The 19979-nt window shown below is 50.6% G+C and overlaps 1 protein-coding gene across 1 annotated transcript in view; it reads left to right on the forward strand.

Annotated features, from left to right (window-relative positions):
* Nucleotides 1-19979, forward strand: part of TBC1D10A (TBC1 domain family member 10A) — a 37986-nt gene that overhangs the window by 16590 nt on the left and 1417 nt on the right. The window contains exons 2-7 of the mRNA XM_056116532.1: nt 7036-7135; nt 12912-13019; nt 17132-17238; nt 18769-18883; nt 18973-19038; nt 19735-19924. Of these exons, the coding sequence (XP_055972507.1) occupies nt 7036-7135; nt 12912-13019; nt 17132-17238; nt 18769-18883; nt 18973-19038; nt 19735-19924 (686 nt within the window). The remainder of the gene's footprint in view (nt 1-7035; nt 7136-12911; nt 13020-17131; nt 17239-18768; nt 18884-18972; nt 19039-19734; nt 19925-19979) is intronic.

Here is a 19979-nt window from a genome sequence, read left to right on the forward strand (position 1 = left end):
TAGCCTTAGACTGGACCTTTATATACACTTGTTCCTTATTGCCTTACAAAATATGATGTATATGGTTATAATCCTAATAAAAATAAAATTTTTGAGACTTAGGGAGGAAAAGTATTGTACACCAGGTCTCCCAGTTGGAGAAACTTGATTTTCACTCTCTTTACTCTCCTCCACTCTCCCATTTGCCTCCTTAATGGTTGAGATACAGGGGATCAGTCTTGTGGTCTGTGACTCTGGATTTTCTTTTGGAGTTGTTTCTTTGTTTGGACTGGTTTGGAAAGTGAGATTCGGAGGAGAGGCCTAGCTGGACTGGTTGCTGGGAACTCAGATAGAATCACTACCTATCTGATAAAGGGGTCACAGGACACCACACCCGACTGACTTCCAGAGTGGCCAAGGTGTTCTTAGTCAGGAAGCAGATGACTAGAAGGACAAGGGGAGAGAGCCTTGCTACATAAAAATTTTTAAAAAAATTCTTTTTTATATGGGCTGGAGCGATAGCACAGCGGTAGGGCGTTTGCCTTGCACACAGCCAGCCTGGCCAAGCCAGGTTCGGTTCCTCCACCCCCTTGGAGAGCCTGGCAAGCTACCAAGAGTATCTTGCCTGCACGGCAAAGCCTAGCAAGCTACCCATGATGTATTCAATATGCCAAACACAGTAACAACAAGTCTCAAAATGGAGACGTTACTGGGCCTGCTCAAGCAAATCGATGAACAACAGGAGGACAGTGACAGTGATGGGATTATAATCACATACATCATATTTTATAGAGCAGCAAGGAATAAATCTATATAAGGCCTCAGCCTGTGGTCTTAGCCTGGGCAACCAAGTTTATCCCTCTCAACTCTTAGCAGCCTCCAGCTTCTGGTTTTGGAAGAAGGCTAAGGGAACTGAGAGTCTACAGTTCATGGGGCCAGTGGAGTTTCATTGCCTCTTTGAATCATTACACAAAACTGGAGAGAGAGAGGGAGAGGGGGGGGGAGAGAGAGAGGGAGAGAGAGGGGGGGAGGGAGAGAGAGAGAGAGAGAGAGAGAGAGAGAGAGAGAGAGAGAGAGAGAGGGAGAGGGAGAGGGAGCGGGAGAGGGAGAGGGAGAGGGGAGGGACATCTGGAGCAGGGTCTGATTTTCTTATAGTCTTCCCAGGGGAGTTAGAAGCAGCATATATCACTGTGACAGCAAGAAAGACCTGGTTCTTCCATTTTCTTATTAACTTTGTGACTTTGCCCAGGTCATACAACCTCTCTGAATGTGTTAAGTTTCTCCTGGGCCAAATGGAAATCTATGAAGGATAATCCGAGGTGACACTAGGCTATTAGAGGCACAGGTAAAATTGCTTTAGGCATTAGTGCTGATAGCCCTGAATGCAATGCAATGGAATGAAAGACATTATAGAGAAAACCAGGTAGGCATTTGATTTTCTCTGCAGTGCATGGTTGGGAGTTACAGAAGTTCAGTTAAGGCAGGACAGTACTGAGCTAGTTATAATGAAGTGCTCATATCACACATTATGTCTTGATTCATTGATGAATTTGCGCTAAAATAAAATTTGGGAGATGGGGACATGGCTCACGGGGATAGAACTCATGCTTTGTATGTGGGAGGCCTGGGTTTCATACCTTGTACCACATGATCCCATGAGCAAGGCACTGGGAGTGGCCTCCAAGTGCTGCTAGGTGTGCCCAAACAAAAACAAGCAAGTCTCTTTCAGGGACTGGAGAATTGTATCCAGAGTGATAGTATAGCAGGTGAGGTGCTTGATTTGCATGCAGTCAACCTGAGTTTGAACCCTTGCACCCCATATGGTCCCAAGCTCTGCCAGGAGTGATTCCTGAGTGTAGAGCCAAGAGTAATTCTGAGCACTGCTGGGTGTGCCCCCTGCCCTCCTTCCCAAAAGAATTACATCCAGCACTAAAGAAGAAAAGAAAAAACCCAAGACACTCCCTCCCTAACATGGAAAAAAAAAAGGACTGGGAGCATGGCTCGAAAGTGGGACTGGAATACATACTTTGTATGTAGGAGGCTCAGGCTTTCTCCTCGGCACTACATGGTTCACAAGTTCCAAGCAGTAGACCCTGAGAACCTCTGGTGTAATAAAAAAAAATTTGTTTTATTTTGTTTTCTAAAATAGAGTGCCAGGGATATGATTCGGTGTTAGAAAACTTGCCTTATATGTGAGGCTTAATTTCTGACACTGCAGGAAACAAAACAAAACCTAGTATAGGTTTCTACCTGAAATATCAGAATGCACGTAGGAATGCATTAGTGCATTGTAAGTGAATTATTACATAAAATATATTTCTGTTGCTTTTGCTTTTTTTTTTTTTTTTTTTTTTTGCTTTTTGGGTCAAACCCGGTGATGCACAGGGGTTACTCCTGACTCTGCACTCAGGAATTACTCCATTACTCCTGGCGGTGCTTGGGGGATCATATGGGATGCTGGGAATTGGACCCGGGTCGGCTGCGTGCAAGGCAAATGCCCTACCCACTGTGCTATCGCTCCAGCCCCTCTTTCTGTTCCTTTTTATAATCCAGCTCAGGAGATTTATACTAACTCTCTCACTAGTCTGTTCTCAAGAGCTACCTCAGGAGAGGGGGGTTGGGGGCGTATATTGAATTGTTCTCTCAGCGTAAAGCGTCCCCCCTGGGCCATTTGGTCCGTCTGCTCTCTGCTCTTTTTCTTGTCTGTTGACAGTCACTGCAGAGCTTTTCTTCCAGTGTGTTGGCAGGAATGAGCCACACCGCAACTTCATCTCGTGGCTCCTCTCCCAGCATCCTCTCCCCTTCCCTTCTCTTCGTTGTTTACCCTTGGTTGTGGTGCACACTAACATGCTTTGGTTTTGTTGTTTTGTGGGGGTGCATACCTAGTCATGGTGCTCTCACACACTTCGCTAAATGTGCCAGAGATTGTATTCTTTACTGGGGCTCCAGGGATCACACAGTGGCAGTGCCACCAGGATCACACAAGGCATACCTAGCAGGGTGTCAGTGCCTGGAAGACGGGGGGCTCTGCCACTGAGCTCCAACCCTACTTCCCCCTTTTAAAATTTTTTTCTTTTTCTTTATTTTGGTTTTGGCGCCTCACCTGGCAATGCTCAGGGGTTACTACTGGTACTGCAGGAATCACTCCTGGAGGTGTTCAGGGGACCTTATGGGATAATGGGGATAGAACCCAGGTTGGCTGCATGCAAGGCAAGTGCCCTACCCACTGTACTATCTCTCTGGGCCCTTCCCACCTTTTTTTTTTTTTTTTTATGCTTTTTGGGTCACACCCAGCGATGCTCAGGGATTACTCCTGACTCTGTACTCAGGAGTTACTTCTGGTGGTGCTCAGGGAACTATATGGGATTCTGGGAATCGAACCTGGGTTGGCCGCGTGCAAGGCAAACGCCCTACCCACTGTGCTCTCTCCAGCCCCCTTCCTACCTTTTTTAGTGCTGAGAATTTACCTCCCCCCACCTCTTTTTAGTGGTGAGAATCCAATCCATGACCTCACCCATATAAAGCATGTGCTCTACCACTGAACCACATCTCCAGCCCCTCTAGGTATCCTTTGAAGCACAATTCACAGTTAATTTAAGATTTGATGTTGGGCATTTCCACTTAAAAGTACTCCAGGGATATTCTCATTTATCTGTTCTGTATAGAATTATATGAAAAGGGAAGGGAAGGTATCAAAATTGGACCAACCCTTAACCCTAGAGTTTAGAAATGGAAAGGCCAGGAAAGGAGGGAAATGGAGAGGGGAAATAAGAGAAAGTGAACAGAGGTAACGGAGGCAAGGATCAAGGGCGTGGACACATCATTGATGTAGAGGTATGCTATGATATATGTATATATTTAAACCACAGAGCTAACAATACTATGAGAAAGGGACTCAGACTACAATAAACTAAAAAATGTGCCAGTTGGGGCTGGAGAGATACTACAGGGTAAGGTGCTTGCCTTACACAGGGCTAGCCAACCTGGGTTTGATCCCCAGCACCCATATGGTCCCCTAAGCCCGTCAGGAGAGCAGAGCCAGGAGTAAGCCCTGAGTGTAGCCAGTTTGGCCCTCAGAAGCAAACAAATAAAAGTGCCAGTGAAGGGCTGGAGAGAGAGTGCATCAGAGATTCCTGGGTTGATCCCTGGCACCATTGACCCCCTGAATACCAGCAGAATGACCTCTGAGCAACAACCAGGTGTAGTCCTAAAACCAAATTCATTATAGTACAGTCAGATAGTATTCCGGCTTGAACTTGTTCACTTGTATCTCTGCAGCAGGAGGAATGGATGCCCTTTATTTATTTGGGGGTGGGGCATGTCATACCCAGCGATGCTCAGGGGTTACTCCTAGATCTGCACTTAGGAATTACTCCTGGCAGTGCTCGGGAAACCATAGGGGATGCTGGGGATTGAACCTGGGTAAGCCACATGCAAGGCAAACGCCCAACCGGCTGCATTATCGCTCTGGCCCAGAAAGGTGCCTTTGAGACCCTGCAGTCAGATCTTGTCAACAGAGAGAGACAGAGGGTTAAGATGTCAGGTGGATTTGTATTTAGTCACATGGAAGTTCTTGGGAATTGATACTCTGCTTGTTAGCTTTGCTTTCTTTGAGCCTTAGTTTTCACATCTGCTAAGTGGGGGGGATTGGATCTGTATAAAGATACGCACATCTTTAACTGCCAGAATTTCCTGTTGTCTCTGTGTGGGCACTGTCTTTGCCTTTCATTTAGTTCACATAGAAGCTCATCCACAGCCTTGTAGAAGCAAGTGCTTTGTAGGTGGTGGGAAACAGTGTGGCCTATCATGCGTGGGCTTTTGGTTTCCGTTCCCTAGGTGTTTGGGGGGTTGCCTGGAGACCCAAGCCTGTAAGTTACCTGATGCAGAGGTGTGGTCTCGGCTTCTCTCCTCAAGGGAGGGAAAGGAAGGGTGTGCCCGAGTGCTCTGGTTCTGTCTCTCGGTGGTGAGTGGGTGAGCAGTTTAAGAGGGGTTGACCTGTGTCACTGACTGGAGGGGATCTAGTTTGCCCCAGGTCACTGTCCCTCCTCAGAAGTTCAGTTTCCAGGCTGCTTTCAGTCCTGTGGAGCTCTCTAGTTCAAATGCACTGAAGAAGAGGATCTGCCTTTCTGCATCTGGAGGCCTGCACACTGCCAGGGCCCCTCCCTCTGATCTTCCAACCAGTAAAAGTCACAGCAGCTCATTTCCTTCCGGCAGAGAGAAAATCAGAGAGTCCTGAGCCAAGCCTCAGCCCTCCCATGTCCTGTTTCTGAGAGCCTTCTCCCCGCTGCCAAGCGCCTCCAACTCTCAGCTCCTTTTGGGAGGTCATGCAGGACTGAATGCAAGCTCTTGGCTACAGTCAGACTTGGATCTGAGTCTGGGTTTTTCCACTGATTTGCTGTTTGCCTCTGAGGAGGAATCCCTTCCTGGATATCTTACCTTTCAGTGCTGTCAACTATTTTTTTAGTTGAAAGAAAAAAAGAAATAAAGAAAATAAACCATAGAAGGCAGAAAAAAGGAGTTTTGGAAAATCTATAATCCACCATATAAAAACTGATTTTTTTTAGGGGGGTGGGCACATCCAGCTGTGCTCAGGGCTTACTCTTGGCTCTGCTCAGTCCTCTTGGAGGGCTAGAAGGCAGAAGGAGAGGAACTATATGGGGTGCTGGGGATCAAGCCCAGGTTAGCCTCAGACAGGACAAGCACTTTACCCATTTTACTATCTCTCTTGCTCCTAAAAAATGATTTTAAAATGTGGTTGGAGAGATAGTACAATGGGTAGGGCATTTGCTTTACATGCAGCTGACCTGGGTTCAATGCCTGACATCTCATATGGTCCCCAAAGCAGAGTGCAGATCCAGGAATAACCCCTGAGCATCACTGTGTGTGGCCCAAAAAACAAACAAACAAGATTTTCAGAGTTTATATAGGGCCAGAGAGAAGCACAGGGGTTAAGACCCTTATCTTGCATGTGCCTTACTCAGCTTCAATCCCTGGCACTACATATGGTCTCTTAAGCACCACTAGGAGTGATCTCTGAAAGTAATATTGCTTTTTTGACTGCATAAGAAGTAAAGCCTATGGAGGGATAGTACAGGGCAGTACAGATATCAACGCTCTTGCCTGGCATGTGGCCAACCATAGTTCTATCCCCTGTACCACATTTGGCCCCCTGAGAACCGTTAAGGGCAACGTCTGTAGAACCAGGAATAAGCCCCAAGCACCACCTGGTATGGCCCAACACCCCGCCCCTCCAAAAAAATAAATAAAGCTTATATAGGGTACAGGACACCCAGCCTATAGATCTCTGCTCTTGATCTCTCAGAGTTACATGAGCTCATGGATTCCCAGAGATTTACTGCCTGAGTGGGTCTCCAAGCTGAGGGGTTTTCCTCAACAGCTCTAGTGGGCACTCATAGCATATCCATGCCACTAGGACCAGGGCTTATTTCTAGTCACTGGAATGTTTTCCCACAGCCTGCCAGGGGTCTTGACCCTAGAATAGAGCCGGCACAGCTGTGAGAACTGCTCAGTTCATAGATGTCCAAATACAAGGGGTGTTGTTTGATGGCACTTTGAAAGTGTCTAGGATTTTGATAGGTAGAGACAACCTGGAGAGCATTCTAGCTAAGGGTAGCATGAGTAAAGGTTGAGAAGCCAGGACTTGAATGGGGAAACTATGAGTAACTAGTTTTGCCGGAGTAAAGAGGTGAGCATGTTCTTTCTGTACTTGTTCAGCGAGTTTCTTTATCCAGTACTGTCCCTTGCGTGTAGGCGCTCTGAAGAGGCTTATTTTCTAGTCAACACATAACAATCATGCATACAGACAGGCCTCTGCCCCAGAGAGACACAGTTGAACCCTAGCCCCTGGATACACTTCACCCTGGTGTCTCTGGTCTGTGCCTTCTATCCTATCTGTATTTGCTGTATTAGCTGTCCTGAAAAGATGGAGGGCATGGAGAGGAAAGGAGGAGGCCTGACCAGGCTCGGAGCTGGAGCCCAAGCCAGGACCTTTGCTTCCTTTGGCTCCTCTGATAGACTCTGCTCTCTGCTCCACAGACTGGAGGAAGTCCCCCTGGAGGTGCTGCGTCAGAGGGAGTCTAAGTGGCTGGACATGCTCAACAACTGGGACAAATGGATGGCCAAGAAACACAAAAAGGTAAGGGACTGCCTTGAAACTTGGACTGGGAGTTGGCAGCTGAGGAAGGACGAGAAAGAAGGAGGAACCACATCAGTTTGAAAGAGTGGGAGTTTCACCATTTACCAGCAGCTAGAGGGTTGGGGTTTAGAGCCCACCCTTCACTGCGGCCTCTCAGATGACTTTAGAAGCCTATGAACTTTGACCAACTTCAAAAGTGTTCTTGGCCAAAGCCTTTCTGGATAGCTTTTCTCCAGCCTTGCTAGGTGGCAAGTTCTTGCTGCTCACCGTCTAAGAGGAAGGACTATATAACAGAGCTTGAAGCAAATGGGTGTTGGATATTTGCAGTGTGCTGGACACTTGACTCAGATAATACTTAGCCTTTTCCTCCCAACCTCACTGGGGTTTCTTATTGTTATAAGTGACCTGTATAATATAAAATAAGGGGACAGGGAGAGGGTGTATAGGGGGTAAGGTGCTTGCCTTATGTTCACTTACCTCACTTGCATCCCTGGCACTGTCTGTGGTCCCCTGAGGATGACTGGAAGTGATTCCTGAGCACATAATTAGGAGTAAAGCTCTGAGCATTGCTGGATATCCACCCTCCTGCAATAAAATACAAAATAAAATAAATGCCGATTGTCTCATTTTACTGCCTATACTCTTTACCTCAATAAGGGCCTTCACCACCATCTAGATTAATTTAACGATCTCTCTTGTCTCCTGCCCAGAGTGTTAGAAAAGTGACCTCAGTTTAATGGTCTCATGAAAATGAAGATGCCAGTAGCCCTTTCCAAGTTGAACTGTCTTTGGGCACTAACTTTGAGGTCCCATATGAATCTTGCTCAGCACCATGCCCATGTTTGTTGACACCCTGGATCATCTCAGCAGAATCTTCTTACTCTCTGGCTTACAGGAGGCCTGTCCCAAGCCTTGTAGCTAGAGTATCTTTGTCCCAAGATCCCAGTGAACAAAGTGAACTCCTAGCTTTCTTCTTCTTTTTTTGTTTTCCTTTTGGGGTCACACTCGGTGATGCACAGGGGTTGCTCCTGGCTCTGCACTCAGGAATTACTCCTGGCGGCGCTCAGGGAACCATATGGGATTCTGGGGGATCTAACCCAGGTTGGCTGCGTGCAAGGCAAATTCCCTACCCGCTGGAACAAGGCCCTACCCCTACCCGTTGTACTATCGCTCCACCCCCGTGAACCCCCTAGTCTTCTGCGGTCAGCTGACACACTGGTCCAGGCTGACACTAGCAGAAAGCTCGGGCCCAAAGGGCAGGTAAAGACTTGTGCCTGGCCTCACTGTCTCACTTTCTCCATGTGTCTCTCCAAACTCTGGATGATTCACTTTACCCTCTAGATTTCAACGTCCCTGGGTGTGTGAGCCTGACAGACCTGTTGTGAGGTTCCCATGAGGTCTGACTGTCAAGTCCTTTGCCACCCAGCCGGGTACATTCTTGCTATTCTATGTGGACTTGATAGTACTAATATTTTGTTTATCAGAAAATCTCTTAAAACCCTCTTTTTTTTTTAAAGGTACCCATTCCTCAGTGATTTCCTGCCCAACTCTGCGATCTGTCTTCCTGCCTCCTCGCTCTTCAGCTCACACTGAGCTTCCATTTCCTCTCTACTGTGTGTTGTGGCAACTGGTAACTTGCAGTGACAACAGAGATGGGTTTTTTTTTTTGCCCCTGCCTCCCTCACAATTGGGGATTCCAGAAGAGAACCTTGGGGAGGTCCTGTCAGCAAGGCAGCTGACCCCACTTCCTCTTCCTCTTTGCTCTTTGCTTCTCTGTACTGTGGTTAAAGGCCAAGGTTTAATCCTGCCTAGCAGGGGCCACCCCAGGAGTTCTTCACCCCAGTGACCTTGAGTCCCTGGCTCCGTTCTTTGCTTCTCAGCTGTGGCCACACAGCCCCTGGCAGCCCTTCCTGCCTGGTCATGTAGGCTTGGGCTCTCCCTGTGGTCAGGAAGTCCTGGCACAGGAAGGAAAATACCTGTTTCAGGACGTGGGCCTAGACTTAGCACTTCTTGGGGACTACTTTGTCCCCCAAGAGAGCTAGGCCCTGCAGAGGCTGACTGATAGGCTGTCCTCCCCTGCAGGGCTCTGAACTGTGTTCTTGCACTTCCAAGTTCAGCCAGGTGTGGCCACTCAACTGTTTTGAGACCTCCTTTCCCGAGGCCTTGCAACCTAGAGTGCCAGCTCCTCCTGCTCTCAGTGGGCAGGAGCACTTTCTCTCGCTTTATCCTTACTGATCCCCCGCCATCCTCTCCTCCCTAAGACAGGCTTTAGATTGCGATCTCTAGCACCCCTGTGCCAAAGAGGATTCTAGAGGCCAGAGGGGGGAAATGCAGAACCTATTCCTGGTTCTCCAGTACCCGGGAGATAGCTCAGCCGTGGAGCATGTAAAGACATCTGTGAGCTTTAGGACTGTAGATCAAAACAAACCCTGCTCCTCACTGTCCATCTCCACCTCACACGTCAGCCTGAACCAAGTGAGGGCAGGATCCAAGGCGTTCCTAGTATGAAAGGAGACCGTGATGATGTGCGGGCCTGCTCAGCCTGAGCTTGGCCTGGCATGGGGTGTGGCGGTGGGGGGTGTCTAAAAGTTGAATGGCTCAGGGCCCTACTTGTTCTTTGCCAAAACCTGCCCAGATTAAGTGGTTCCCTTAAAGAGACCCTTGTTCCAAAGAAGCAGGAAATTGTTCCCAGAATCTGGGGCAGTTCCCTTCCGTTCCCTTCCTCTCCCTGCTTTGCAGGCAGTCCCAGAAACTGGAGCATGGTTCCTGTGACCGACCACTCTGCTCTTCCCCCGTGCCCTTAGCTCTCTGCCGGCCTCCTTCCTGGTTCTTGACTTTTTCTGACCCTTGGAAAATTTTCTCTTGTTTGTGCTAGTCATCAGGAAGGCCCAGCCCTCTGCTCCCTCCTCTGAGAGCTTCCATCTATACTGTTTGAGGGGATTTCCAGGTGAGGGGAAGTCAGGTGTGAGGCCAAGGGGGACTTCTCTCAAGGTGGAGAGGAAGCCATTGGTTACTGCAAAGCATGTGATCTTAGGCCCCATGCTGGGGCTAGCAGAATCCCAGGTATTCTGCTGAGCAGTGATTGGCTCAAGGACAGTGCTGGGTTCGAACCCATACCCAGGTGCTCTTCCCACAGCCTAGCTCCTTCATGCCAGGCCAGAGAGGGATGTCTTTATTCAAGTTCCCCTCCCCTATTCCCTCCCCTAGAAGTGGGGTTTTGGGTCACACCTGATGGTGATCAGGGCCTACTCCCAGCTCTGTGCTCGAATGCTGCTTCCAGTGGTGCTCCATGGACCACATGGGTGCTGAGGATTGAACTAGGGGCTGTGGCATGCAAGGTGAGCACTTTGCCCACTGTACTGTATTTCGCTCACCCTCTACCCCTGTTCTATATCATTCTCTGCGTTTGCCCTCACCTTTCCTAGCCTTTGGTCTTGAGGGGAAGGAGGACACATAGGTCAGCTGCTTGGATGGTGAGATGAGTCTCTCACTTCCTCCCCTCTATCTGACCAAGGGTCTGCTCAAGGCTGAACCCCTCATCTATGTAGGGTACCTAGTAGATAGTTGGGTCCCCGATGGAAAGACCTTAAGGTTTTCTACTCCGGGCTTTGGTTTTTCTGTGTGTAAACCATGTGATAGTTTTCCATTTGGATAGTGGGCGACTTTTTCTTTTTTTATTTTATTTTATTTTATTTTTTTATTTATTGAATCACTGTGGGAAAGGTACAAAGCTTTCAGGTTTAGGTCTCAGTCATGCAAATATCAAACACATTTCCCTTTACCAATACTTATTTTTTACCATGAAAACCCCAATAAAACCCCACCCCCCCACCCCTCCCCGTCCCTGTGAGGCAGATGAATTCTAGTTAACACTCTATCTGCTTTGATTAGATTCATTGTTTCAATAAAAGATTCACCACTATTATTTAGAGTTTACCCCCCCCCCCCAAATCAGACATGCTGAAAAAGCATTGTGAAGTGATTTGCTTTCTACAGCTGGGTTCAAGAATTAAATGTTGGTTTTGGATTTCTGCTATTTTACCTATTGACCCTGGAAGTATTTCTACTGAAAGTCAGATAGTTAAGAAATTGGTTTCTGTGTTCTGGAGTCATGGCCATGCTGGAGAGCCGCTCGTGGGGGGCAACTGGTGGCTTCGGTAGGACGTGAAGGGCGGACCGAAACGCCCCCCTTCCCATGAGGTTTTAGTCGCCCCCACACTCCCGGCTCATACCTGCTGTCCACAAGGCTCCCATGTGGCCGCCATCTTTCTTTCCAGAGAGGAGAGGGCGAATGGGGCAACACCCTTTCCCCTCCGGCAGACTTGATGGCCTGGATTAACACATAGTCCGTTCACTTTTCTGCTCCAAGCTGCTGGGTTCTGCATTAAGTCCTTGTGCTTCTGGGGCCGTGGCTATGCTGGAGAGCCGCTCGCGGGGGGCGACTGGTGACCTCGGTAGGGTGTGAAGGACGGACCGGAACGCCCCCTGACCCATGAGGTTTTAGTCGCCCCCACACCCCCAGCCCATACCTGCTGTCCACAAGGCTCCCATGCGGCCGCCATCTTTCTTTCCAGAGAGGAGAGGGCGAATGGGGCAACACCCTTTCGTGGGAGACTTTTTCTAATGAACCCGATTTACATGTCAGGAGTGACCCTGAGCATTGATCTTGGAGTAACCCCTGAGCAGGACCAAGAGTGCTCCTGGGGATGCACAGGGAGCCTGCAGTGCCAGGAATCAAATCCCTACTTTTGCATGCAAAGCAGGTGCTCCCACTCAGTCATCTCCATGAGTCCTCTTTTATTTTGGCAATACTCTGTGGAACCAGGTTAGACATTTCAATGCTTAGGCAGGCAGTGCAACACTGCTGAACCCCAGTCATGGTGGGGACCATCATGGCCACCCCAGGGGTGCTCCAGAACCACCAGGGCCCTACCTCGCAGAGCTCAAGAGGGCCATGCGATGCTGGAGATTGAAAATTTGGGCATGCACTGTAACCTGGTAGGGATTCTTTTTTTATTTGTTTTTATTTGGGGGCCACACCCAGCCATGCTCAGGGGTTACTTCCTGGCTTTGCACTCAGGAATCACTCCTGTTGGTTCTTGGGGGACCGTATCGGATACTGGATTTATAAACTGGGTTGGTAAGTTCTTTACCCACTATACTATCGTCCTGGCCTCCTAATCGGGATCCTTGACTCCTAGCTAATTCTGATCAGTTCCCATCTTTCTTCAGAGTTCTTATATCTCTCTTCTCAAGATTAACTGTGTGCTGCCACATGATTTCTTAAATACTTCCTTCAAAATTCCCCCGAATGCCCAGGTTATATCCTGTGGGGCTCCTCCAGCAGATTTGCTCCATTTTGATTGAGAGAAGGTTGAAGAGTATTCAGATTTATGTGGTAGGCCGTAGGGATATCTGTGCTGTCACTGGACCCAAAGACCTGTGGACTCTGCCATCACCTGGTGGCAGCCAGTCTAATTGCAGTTTTCCCTCCTGCCCCCCAATCCTAGGGTCAGCTTTATAGCGACAGCAGGAGGCTCTCTTATCTCCCTCTCTCTGCTCTCACTGATATGTTTACTAAAGACCTCTAAGGACTGGCAGGGTTGGCACACAGTTTCTGGAGGAGCTGCCTAGTGGGCATAAACTTCCTTCTCTACCCCCCCAACCACCGCCTCTGGTGGCAGTGGGCATCGAACCTGGAGCCTCGCGCATGTGAGGCTCATATTTTATCATTGAGCTGCTTTCCCAACCCACAGCCTTTTCTTTTGACTTTCAGATCCGTTTGCGGTGCCAGAAGGGCATTCCACCTTCCCTGCGGGGCCGGGCTTGGCAGTACCTGTCAGGAGGCAAGGTGAAGCTTCAGCAGAACCCTGGAAAGTTTGATGTGAGTTGACTTCCTCCTCCCGTCCTTCCTTCCGGGTCTCTTAGCATCTTGGCCAGGGCAGCGATCCTTTATATCCTCACCTGGAGAAGTTCGGAACCGTTCATCAAGTGCCTGCATGCCAGTTTCAGCTCTTTCTCTTCCCAGTCACTCAGGTTTTCTTTCCTGGACTAAGCAGACTACATCCCAGCTCTGTGTCATCAGAGGGGGACACTAGGGCCATTTCCCTGTGCTCTGGACCTTTAGGGACCTCACAGCAGGACCACAGGGCCCTTAATCCTTTCTAGCCTCCCACCCTCAACCATTTTTTCCCCTCCCTAATCATTTAGCCTGTATCGCTTGCCAGGTTGTCAGTCCTGGGGGTGGCAAAGCCAAGTGGGTATTCTTAGAAGACAGAAATAAGTCAGTGGCCAGAGAGGGAGTTTTACCTTCCCCACCCAGCACCCTTCCACAGGTTCCTGCCCCATGGCTGTCAGGGTTTGAATACCCCTCTATTTGGGGGCTTCTTGGAGCCCTCTGGGCTGGGCAGCTTCTCTAGCCTGTTCCCCTAGGGAATTCTGGGAGGTAATTGGCTTTCCTGGGGTTGCCCCACCTTATCTGCCAGATCTTACCTGGCCCTGGGCATCAGGGTTTCACCCAGACTCTCAGGTCCGGTGACAGACAGTGAGATGCTGCCGCCTGCCAGCAGCTTTTTGTTGACATACTTCACACTTTAGCAAACACTCCTGTCCTGCCAAATCCCTTCTCTGAGAAGGGCGGGTGGGGCAGGGGAGCAGAGTGTCTGATGTTGACCTGAAGTGGATGAGAGCTGTTTGCTGGCAGTGCTTGGTGAATGGGGTGTGGAGGCGGGATGGGGGTGGGACGAGAATGGTGGAGTGTCTGGCTTGGGGGAGCTCTGAATGAGAGCAGTCTGTTCCCCAGGACACAAGTGGCAGGACACCACTCAAGTGGCTTCTAGATTCCAGAGTCCTGCAGTGACACCACCACTTCTATTTCAGGGGCAGCGGCTTGAGCAGTGGAGGATGTAAAAGGGTGGAAGCCCCATCCCAAGTCCAGAGTTAACCTCCAGCTTCGAGAGCTTGAGCGGCCCTGCCTGCCTCCTGATCCTATAGTCAGGGCTATGTGCATGCTATGTGAACAGAGCGCAGAACTTTGGTGCTGGTGCCGAGTGGTACATCTGGAGAGGAATTGGCCACCTCTGTGGAATCTTATCCGTTGCTTTTGGGTGGAGGTAGATTTTCTAGTAAGGATGCTCTGCAGTGGTGGGTCCCTGGAGCAGTTCTGGGACCAGACAGTGGTCAGTGAATACCACAGGAAAAATCTCTGTTTGGGTGTGACACAGAAGCAGTATGAGACCTCCCTCTGGCTGCTTGTTGTATATGAGCCAAGAGGCTTGGGTACAGGGGTGGCAGCATATACCTATTCCTGCGTACCCCTGTAGGCCCAGTATCCAAACCCAGCCTCAGCTCTCTGACGCCCCTGGTGGCTCCATATTCTCCAGTACTTGCTCTTTCTTTCTTTTCTTTTCTGTCTTTCTTTTCTTTTTTTTTTTTTTTTGTGTCACATCCGGTGATGCTCAGCTATTACTCCTGGCTCTGCACTTAGGAATTACTCCAACAGTGCTCTGGGGACCCTGTGGGATACCAGGGATTGAACCCCAGTTGGCCTTGTGCAAGGCAAGCACCCTACCCACTAAACTATTGCTCCGGCCCTGTTCTTGCAGTTTATTTGTTCCTCAGGCAAGACAGGAACTATTGTCCTTTTCTTAGCTGGTTTTCTTTTCTTTCTCCATTTCATGATGGCACCCGCATCTTCAGGCCCTTGTGAGGCTGTGGCAGCTGCTTCATCTCCGAGGAGCCCACTCAGGGATTTTGTTCTCAGGGCTCTGACCCCCGCAGACCCTTTAGCTACCTCTTCCTTTCTCACTGACCATAGCCCACCGTTGCCCAGTGCCTTGGGCTGCTGAGGTTCCAAGCAAGCACATTCTAGGAACTGACTTGGGGGTCTAGTATCTCTACCTTATGGAAATGCGTGGGGGAATTCATAAGATTCTTCCCTCCCCAGTACACGCAAATCTGTATTGCATTCACAGAGTATGCAGCCCTCCACTAACCTAAAGGGATTCGTGTGACACACAGGTCCCCAGCTGAAGGAATGCATGGGACTTAGACACGTGCACATAACTCTGGCCATGTCCCTACTCAAGGACCTGCTGCAGAGGCCTGACCTTGCTTACACCCTGAATTGAATATTGTTGTCTTGAATATTGGGTCACCTTTTTCTCTGAGTACTTGGGTCAAGGTACCTGGCACCCCCCAGTCTTCTGTTTAATGCGGGGACACCCCCACTAAGGGGGAACAAGACAGAGAGGGTGAAGTCATCTGTCAATCATTACTGGGCCTGCATACTTGTGAGCTGGCCGAGGATGCAGCCTTATCTCAGTGCCTGCCCTGGCCCTGCCCTTGTCCTCCCACAGCCTTCATTTCATCACCTGCTCAGCCCTCTGCATTTCCTTGCTGTCCATTTCTTCTTTTTAGAGTTGAGGTAGGAATCTATATAGGTGAGATGCATAGATTTTAAGTGTGCAGTTTTGACAAATAATATACATTGAGGTGAGTTTTGACAAATGATACACACTGATATAACCGACAGGTAAATCAAGATAAAGAACATTTTAAATCCTTAAGAGATGATTTTTCTTTTTGTAATAACCTTCGTTTATTTTTTTTGGTTACACCCAGAAATGCTCAGGGGTTACTCCAGACTCTGCACTCAGGAGTTACTCTTGATGGTGCTTAGGGGACCATATGGGATGCCGGGATCGAACCCAGGTCGGCTGCATGGAAGGCAAACCCCTCCCCACTGGACTATTGCTCCGGCCTCTGTAATAGCCTAGTTTTTTTTATAAATAGTACTCTAAAATGTTCACAGATGTTTCAAGAGTAAACTTGGTTGAAACCCCAGCACCAAGAAATAGCTCAGTGGTTTGACAATTAATGGTTTGAGGTTAATGGTTTCATAGACGTCATATCCTTCCAGTCAGGGCTGTGTAGGTCTCTCTCTGTCTCTCTCTCTCACACACATACACCCGTAACTTAAAAGACAGAACCCCATGTATGAGGAGGGGCAGGTGGCAGAGGAGATAGGATCGATGGCTCTGTGTGAAATTGATTTCCAGGCCTGGCCCTTTTTTTCTAGCTAATGATCTTTAGCAAGTGATTTCTTTTTTGACCTTTGGTTTCCTCATCTGTGAACAGTGATAAATACTGATAGGACCTGTCTTTGGGTCTTGAGAAGACTTAGTGCAGCCCATGGATGCTCCTCTTCACATCTAATTTCAGGGGCTGCTAGCTGTTGGTCACTGTGGCTTTGAGAGTAGCCTTTCTTCTGAAGGATGTGACATCAGGTGTTTGAGCTCCAGTGAATTGTCTAGAACAGAGGTTCCCAAACTTACCAAACTTATTTGATCTGCCATCCTCTTTTCAGGGGGAGAGGGAGAAATCAATCAGCAAACCCTTCCCCCACGCCCCCCCCCCCTTCAGTCTACCTTCTTTCTAGGCAACAAAGAGAAAGAGCCTCCCTCCTGCCCAGTTGCCCCAATGCTACTTGCCACCACCCCACCCCCACCCCAGTGTGGTCCTGTGCTCCCCAGGGGGCAGTATTGCCCACTTGGGGAAACGTCTAGACATTAGTTCCAGCCCTAGCTGTAATGAATACTCCTGCCCACACAGGTCTTCCTGGAGCCCAGATCACCCCTCAGGGCTCTAGGGTCCTTCCCACTTGGTTCTTTGTTCCTGCCAGGGCTTCCTGGCTTGAGCTTTCTGGGTTTTCTGCTTGTTTTTGAGCCACATCCGGTGATGCTCAGGGTTACACCTAGCTCTGCACTCAGAAATTATTACTCCTGGCAGCTCGGGGGACCATACGCAATGCCAGGGATCAAACCCTGGTCAGCTGTGTGTACGACAAACGCTCTCCCACTGTACTTGGCTCCTACCCCCGGCTTGAGCTTTTGATCCTTCCTCAAGAAGGCCCCCTGTCTGTGATGTGGGGGTGGGGCTTCTCGGTGCCATTATGTCTCCCTGTCTTCTTATATGTGCCCTTGACTTTGCTTCCAGGAGCTGGACATGTCACCAGGGGATCCCAAGTGGCTGGACGTGATTGAGCGTGACCTGCACCGGCAGTTTCCTTTCCACGAGATGTTTGTGTCCCGGGGGGGCCACGGGTGAGCATGCGAGGCTTCAAGGACTGGTGGGGACTTCAGGTAGCAGAGGAAGTCAGATTAGTTTGTGGGTGTCTTAGGGGCCTCGCGACTATTGGGGTGGGGTGGTAAACTCGAGAGTTTAAGCTCCCCTCCTTTGGTTCGAGCCTGATGGCTCCCCTTGTGTCTTCTTACCTTCCCAGTTCGTCCATCATTTACTCCCCAGAGTCAGAGCCTGCCTGGACTGGCCCTTTTTCGGGAACAGGTTTCGGTGTGGTGAAAGAGAGGGTTGGGAAGCGTTGTGTAGGCGGAGGGGATGTTGAGGGGAGCAGTGTGGTGGGCCGGAGGACCAGAAGAGACATCTGAGGCAGGTTGGCGTGGCTGAGGGGCGTAGCTGTGGAGAAGTCCCTCATGGCTAGAATCTGATACTTTTTTTTTTTTTTGATTTTGAGTCACACCTGGAGGTGCTCAGGGGACCATATAAGGCCAAGGATCAGACCCTCCCACCTGCACACGTTCAGCCCTTTTAGCCATCTCTCTGGACTAGTCCCTGATACATTCTTTTGTTTTGTTTTGAGGCCCCATCTGGCAGTGCTCAGGGTTTAATCCTGGCTCTGTGCTCAAGGACCACTTCTGAGAGCTTGGAGGACCAGATGTGGTGCTGGGAATTGAACCCAGCTGGCCGCATGCAAGGCAGGCGCTTTCTGGAGTGTGTCATCACTCCGGCCCCTAGATATATTCTACTCTATGTCAGGAGCGCATCTCGGTTTGCCCTTGACTTGGTTTCTTTCTTGGGGTAATTGGGGTGTATGGGACAAACTTGGGCTGGCTGGTGCAAGGCAAGCACCCTTTCCACTGTACTGTCTCTTCAGCTCCTTCCCTCCCTCCCTCCCCCCTCCTTCCTTCCTCCTTTTCTCCTTCCTCCTCTCCCTCCCTCCCCTCCCTCCTTCCTTCCTTCCTTTCTTTCCTCCTTTCCTGTCCTCCTTTCTTCCTCCCTCCTTCCTTCTTTTTCTCTCTCCCTCTCTCTGTCCATCCTGCCCTCTCCCTCTCCTTTCTTTCACTCTTTGTCTCCCTCCCTCCCTCGCTCCCTCCCTCCCTCCCTCCCTTCCTTCCTTCCTTCTCTTTCTCCCTCCTTCTCTTCCTCCCCCCCCCCACTTCTCTCTTCTCTCTCCTCTGTTTTCCACACCCAGCACTGTAGATTGTTCCTCAAATTGTTGCAGGGACCGCACATGCCAGAGCTTGAACCTTGTGCTTCTGCGTGCAAAGCGTGCACTCTCGCTCTATACACCATCTCTCGGGCCCTGCCCTCGGCTTTCGCTTGGAACTTTTGCTCTCTGTTGTTACTGGGAATGCCCCTCCCAACTTCCCTTGGTCACGTGAAAGTTCGAGTACTTCAGAGCGAGACTGACTGACCTTCATGACCACAGTCAGCCCCTGTCTGAGAACATGCAGATGCGGAGAAGGGGGCACAGGTGAGGGTAGGGGGTGGTCAGGGATCTCTATCCCTGCTGGCCCTGCGACCTGCCATCCTTGGCCTTCCCGACCTCTCCACAGGCAGCAGGACCTGTTCCGTGTGCTGAAGGCCTACACCCTGTACCGGCCCGAGGAGGGCTACTGCCAGGCCCAGGCCCCCATCGCTGCTGTCCTGCTCATGCACATGCCCGCGGAGGTACCCCGAAGCCCTGGTGGGGGGCAGAGAAGGGGAGGAGCTAGCTGGGCACACCCCGAAGCAAGGCCTCACATCTTTCTTGCCCGTAGCAAGCCTTCTGGTGCCTGGTGCAGATCTGTGAGAAGTACCTGCCCGGCTACTACAGTGAGAAACTGGTGAGTGCTCGCCTGGCCGGGCCCTGCTTCGGCCGTCTGCCCGCCCTCTGCCCTCCCTCCGCGGCCCTCTAGGCCTTTCTCGCTGGCTGAGACTCCCTTGCCCCACCCTCTACCCTCCAAGAACTGTCTCAGCCTTTTGTTGCTTTCAGACTAAGTCCTCGGGGCTGGGAGGGGGCGTGGGGTGGACAGGGGAGAGGAGATGGGGGGATGGGGGGCAGGGCTCCCGGGCCTCCCACATGAGAGGTTCAGCCTGTGCTTCCAGCCGTCTGGTCTGCTGGGTGGGATTCAGTTCCTGGAAATAATTCCACCAAGTTTCTCCTGCCTCTGCCTGCCCCCTTCCTACCCCTCCTTCCCCTCGTGATTCCTCCTTTTCCACCCGCTTTGTGGTCCCCGGGAGCATTTCTTCATCCTGACAAGCAGGGCCTCCGGCACATACCAGCCCAGCATCCCTGCCCCGCCCCTGCCCCTGCCCCTTGCTCTGGGCTCCCAGCCCCAGGTCCTCGCCTCTCCGACTCCGCCCCTTTGTGCTGTCCACTCCAGAGGGGCTCCCGCTGGCTCTGGTTTGCTTGTGTGGCCTCCCAGCACTGTCTGTAGTAGCCATGTGCTGGGTGAGGAGTGGCCGGGGGCTCAGGCAGAGTCGCCGCCCTGGCCGCAGCCCCATCGTCGTCATGGCCCCTGGTCTCGCTGTCCCCACAGGAGGCGATCCAGCTGGATGGGGAGATCCTCTTCTCGCTGCTGCAGAAGGTGTCGCCGGTGGCCCACAAGCACCTGAGCCGGCAGAAGATCGACCCGCTGCTCTACATGACAGAGTGGTTCATGTGTGCCTTCGCCCGCACCCTGCCCTGGAGCTCCGTGCTGCGCGTCTGGGACATGTTCTTCTGTGAAGGTACTGGGGTGGGCTCGGGGGAGCACCCCTGGCCCCGGCCCATCCCACAGAGGGG

The sequence above is a fragment of the Sorex fumeus genome, unplaced genomic scaffold (genome assembly GCF_029834395.1).
Source record: "Sorex fumeus unplaced genomic scaffold, SorFum_2.1 ptg000032l, whole genome shotgun sequence".
In the NCBI taxonomy this organism is placed as follows: Eukaryota; Metazoa; Chordata; class Mammalia; order Eulipotyphla; family Soricidae; genus Sorex; species Sorex fumeus.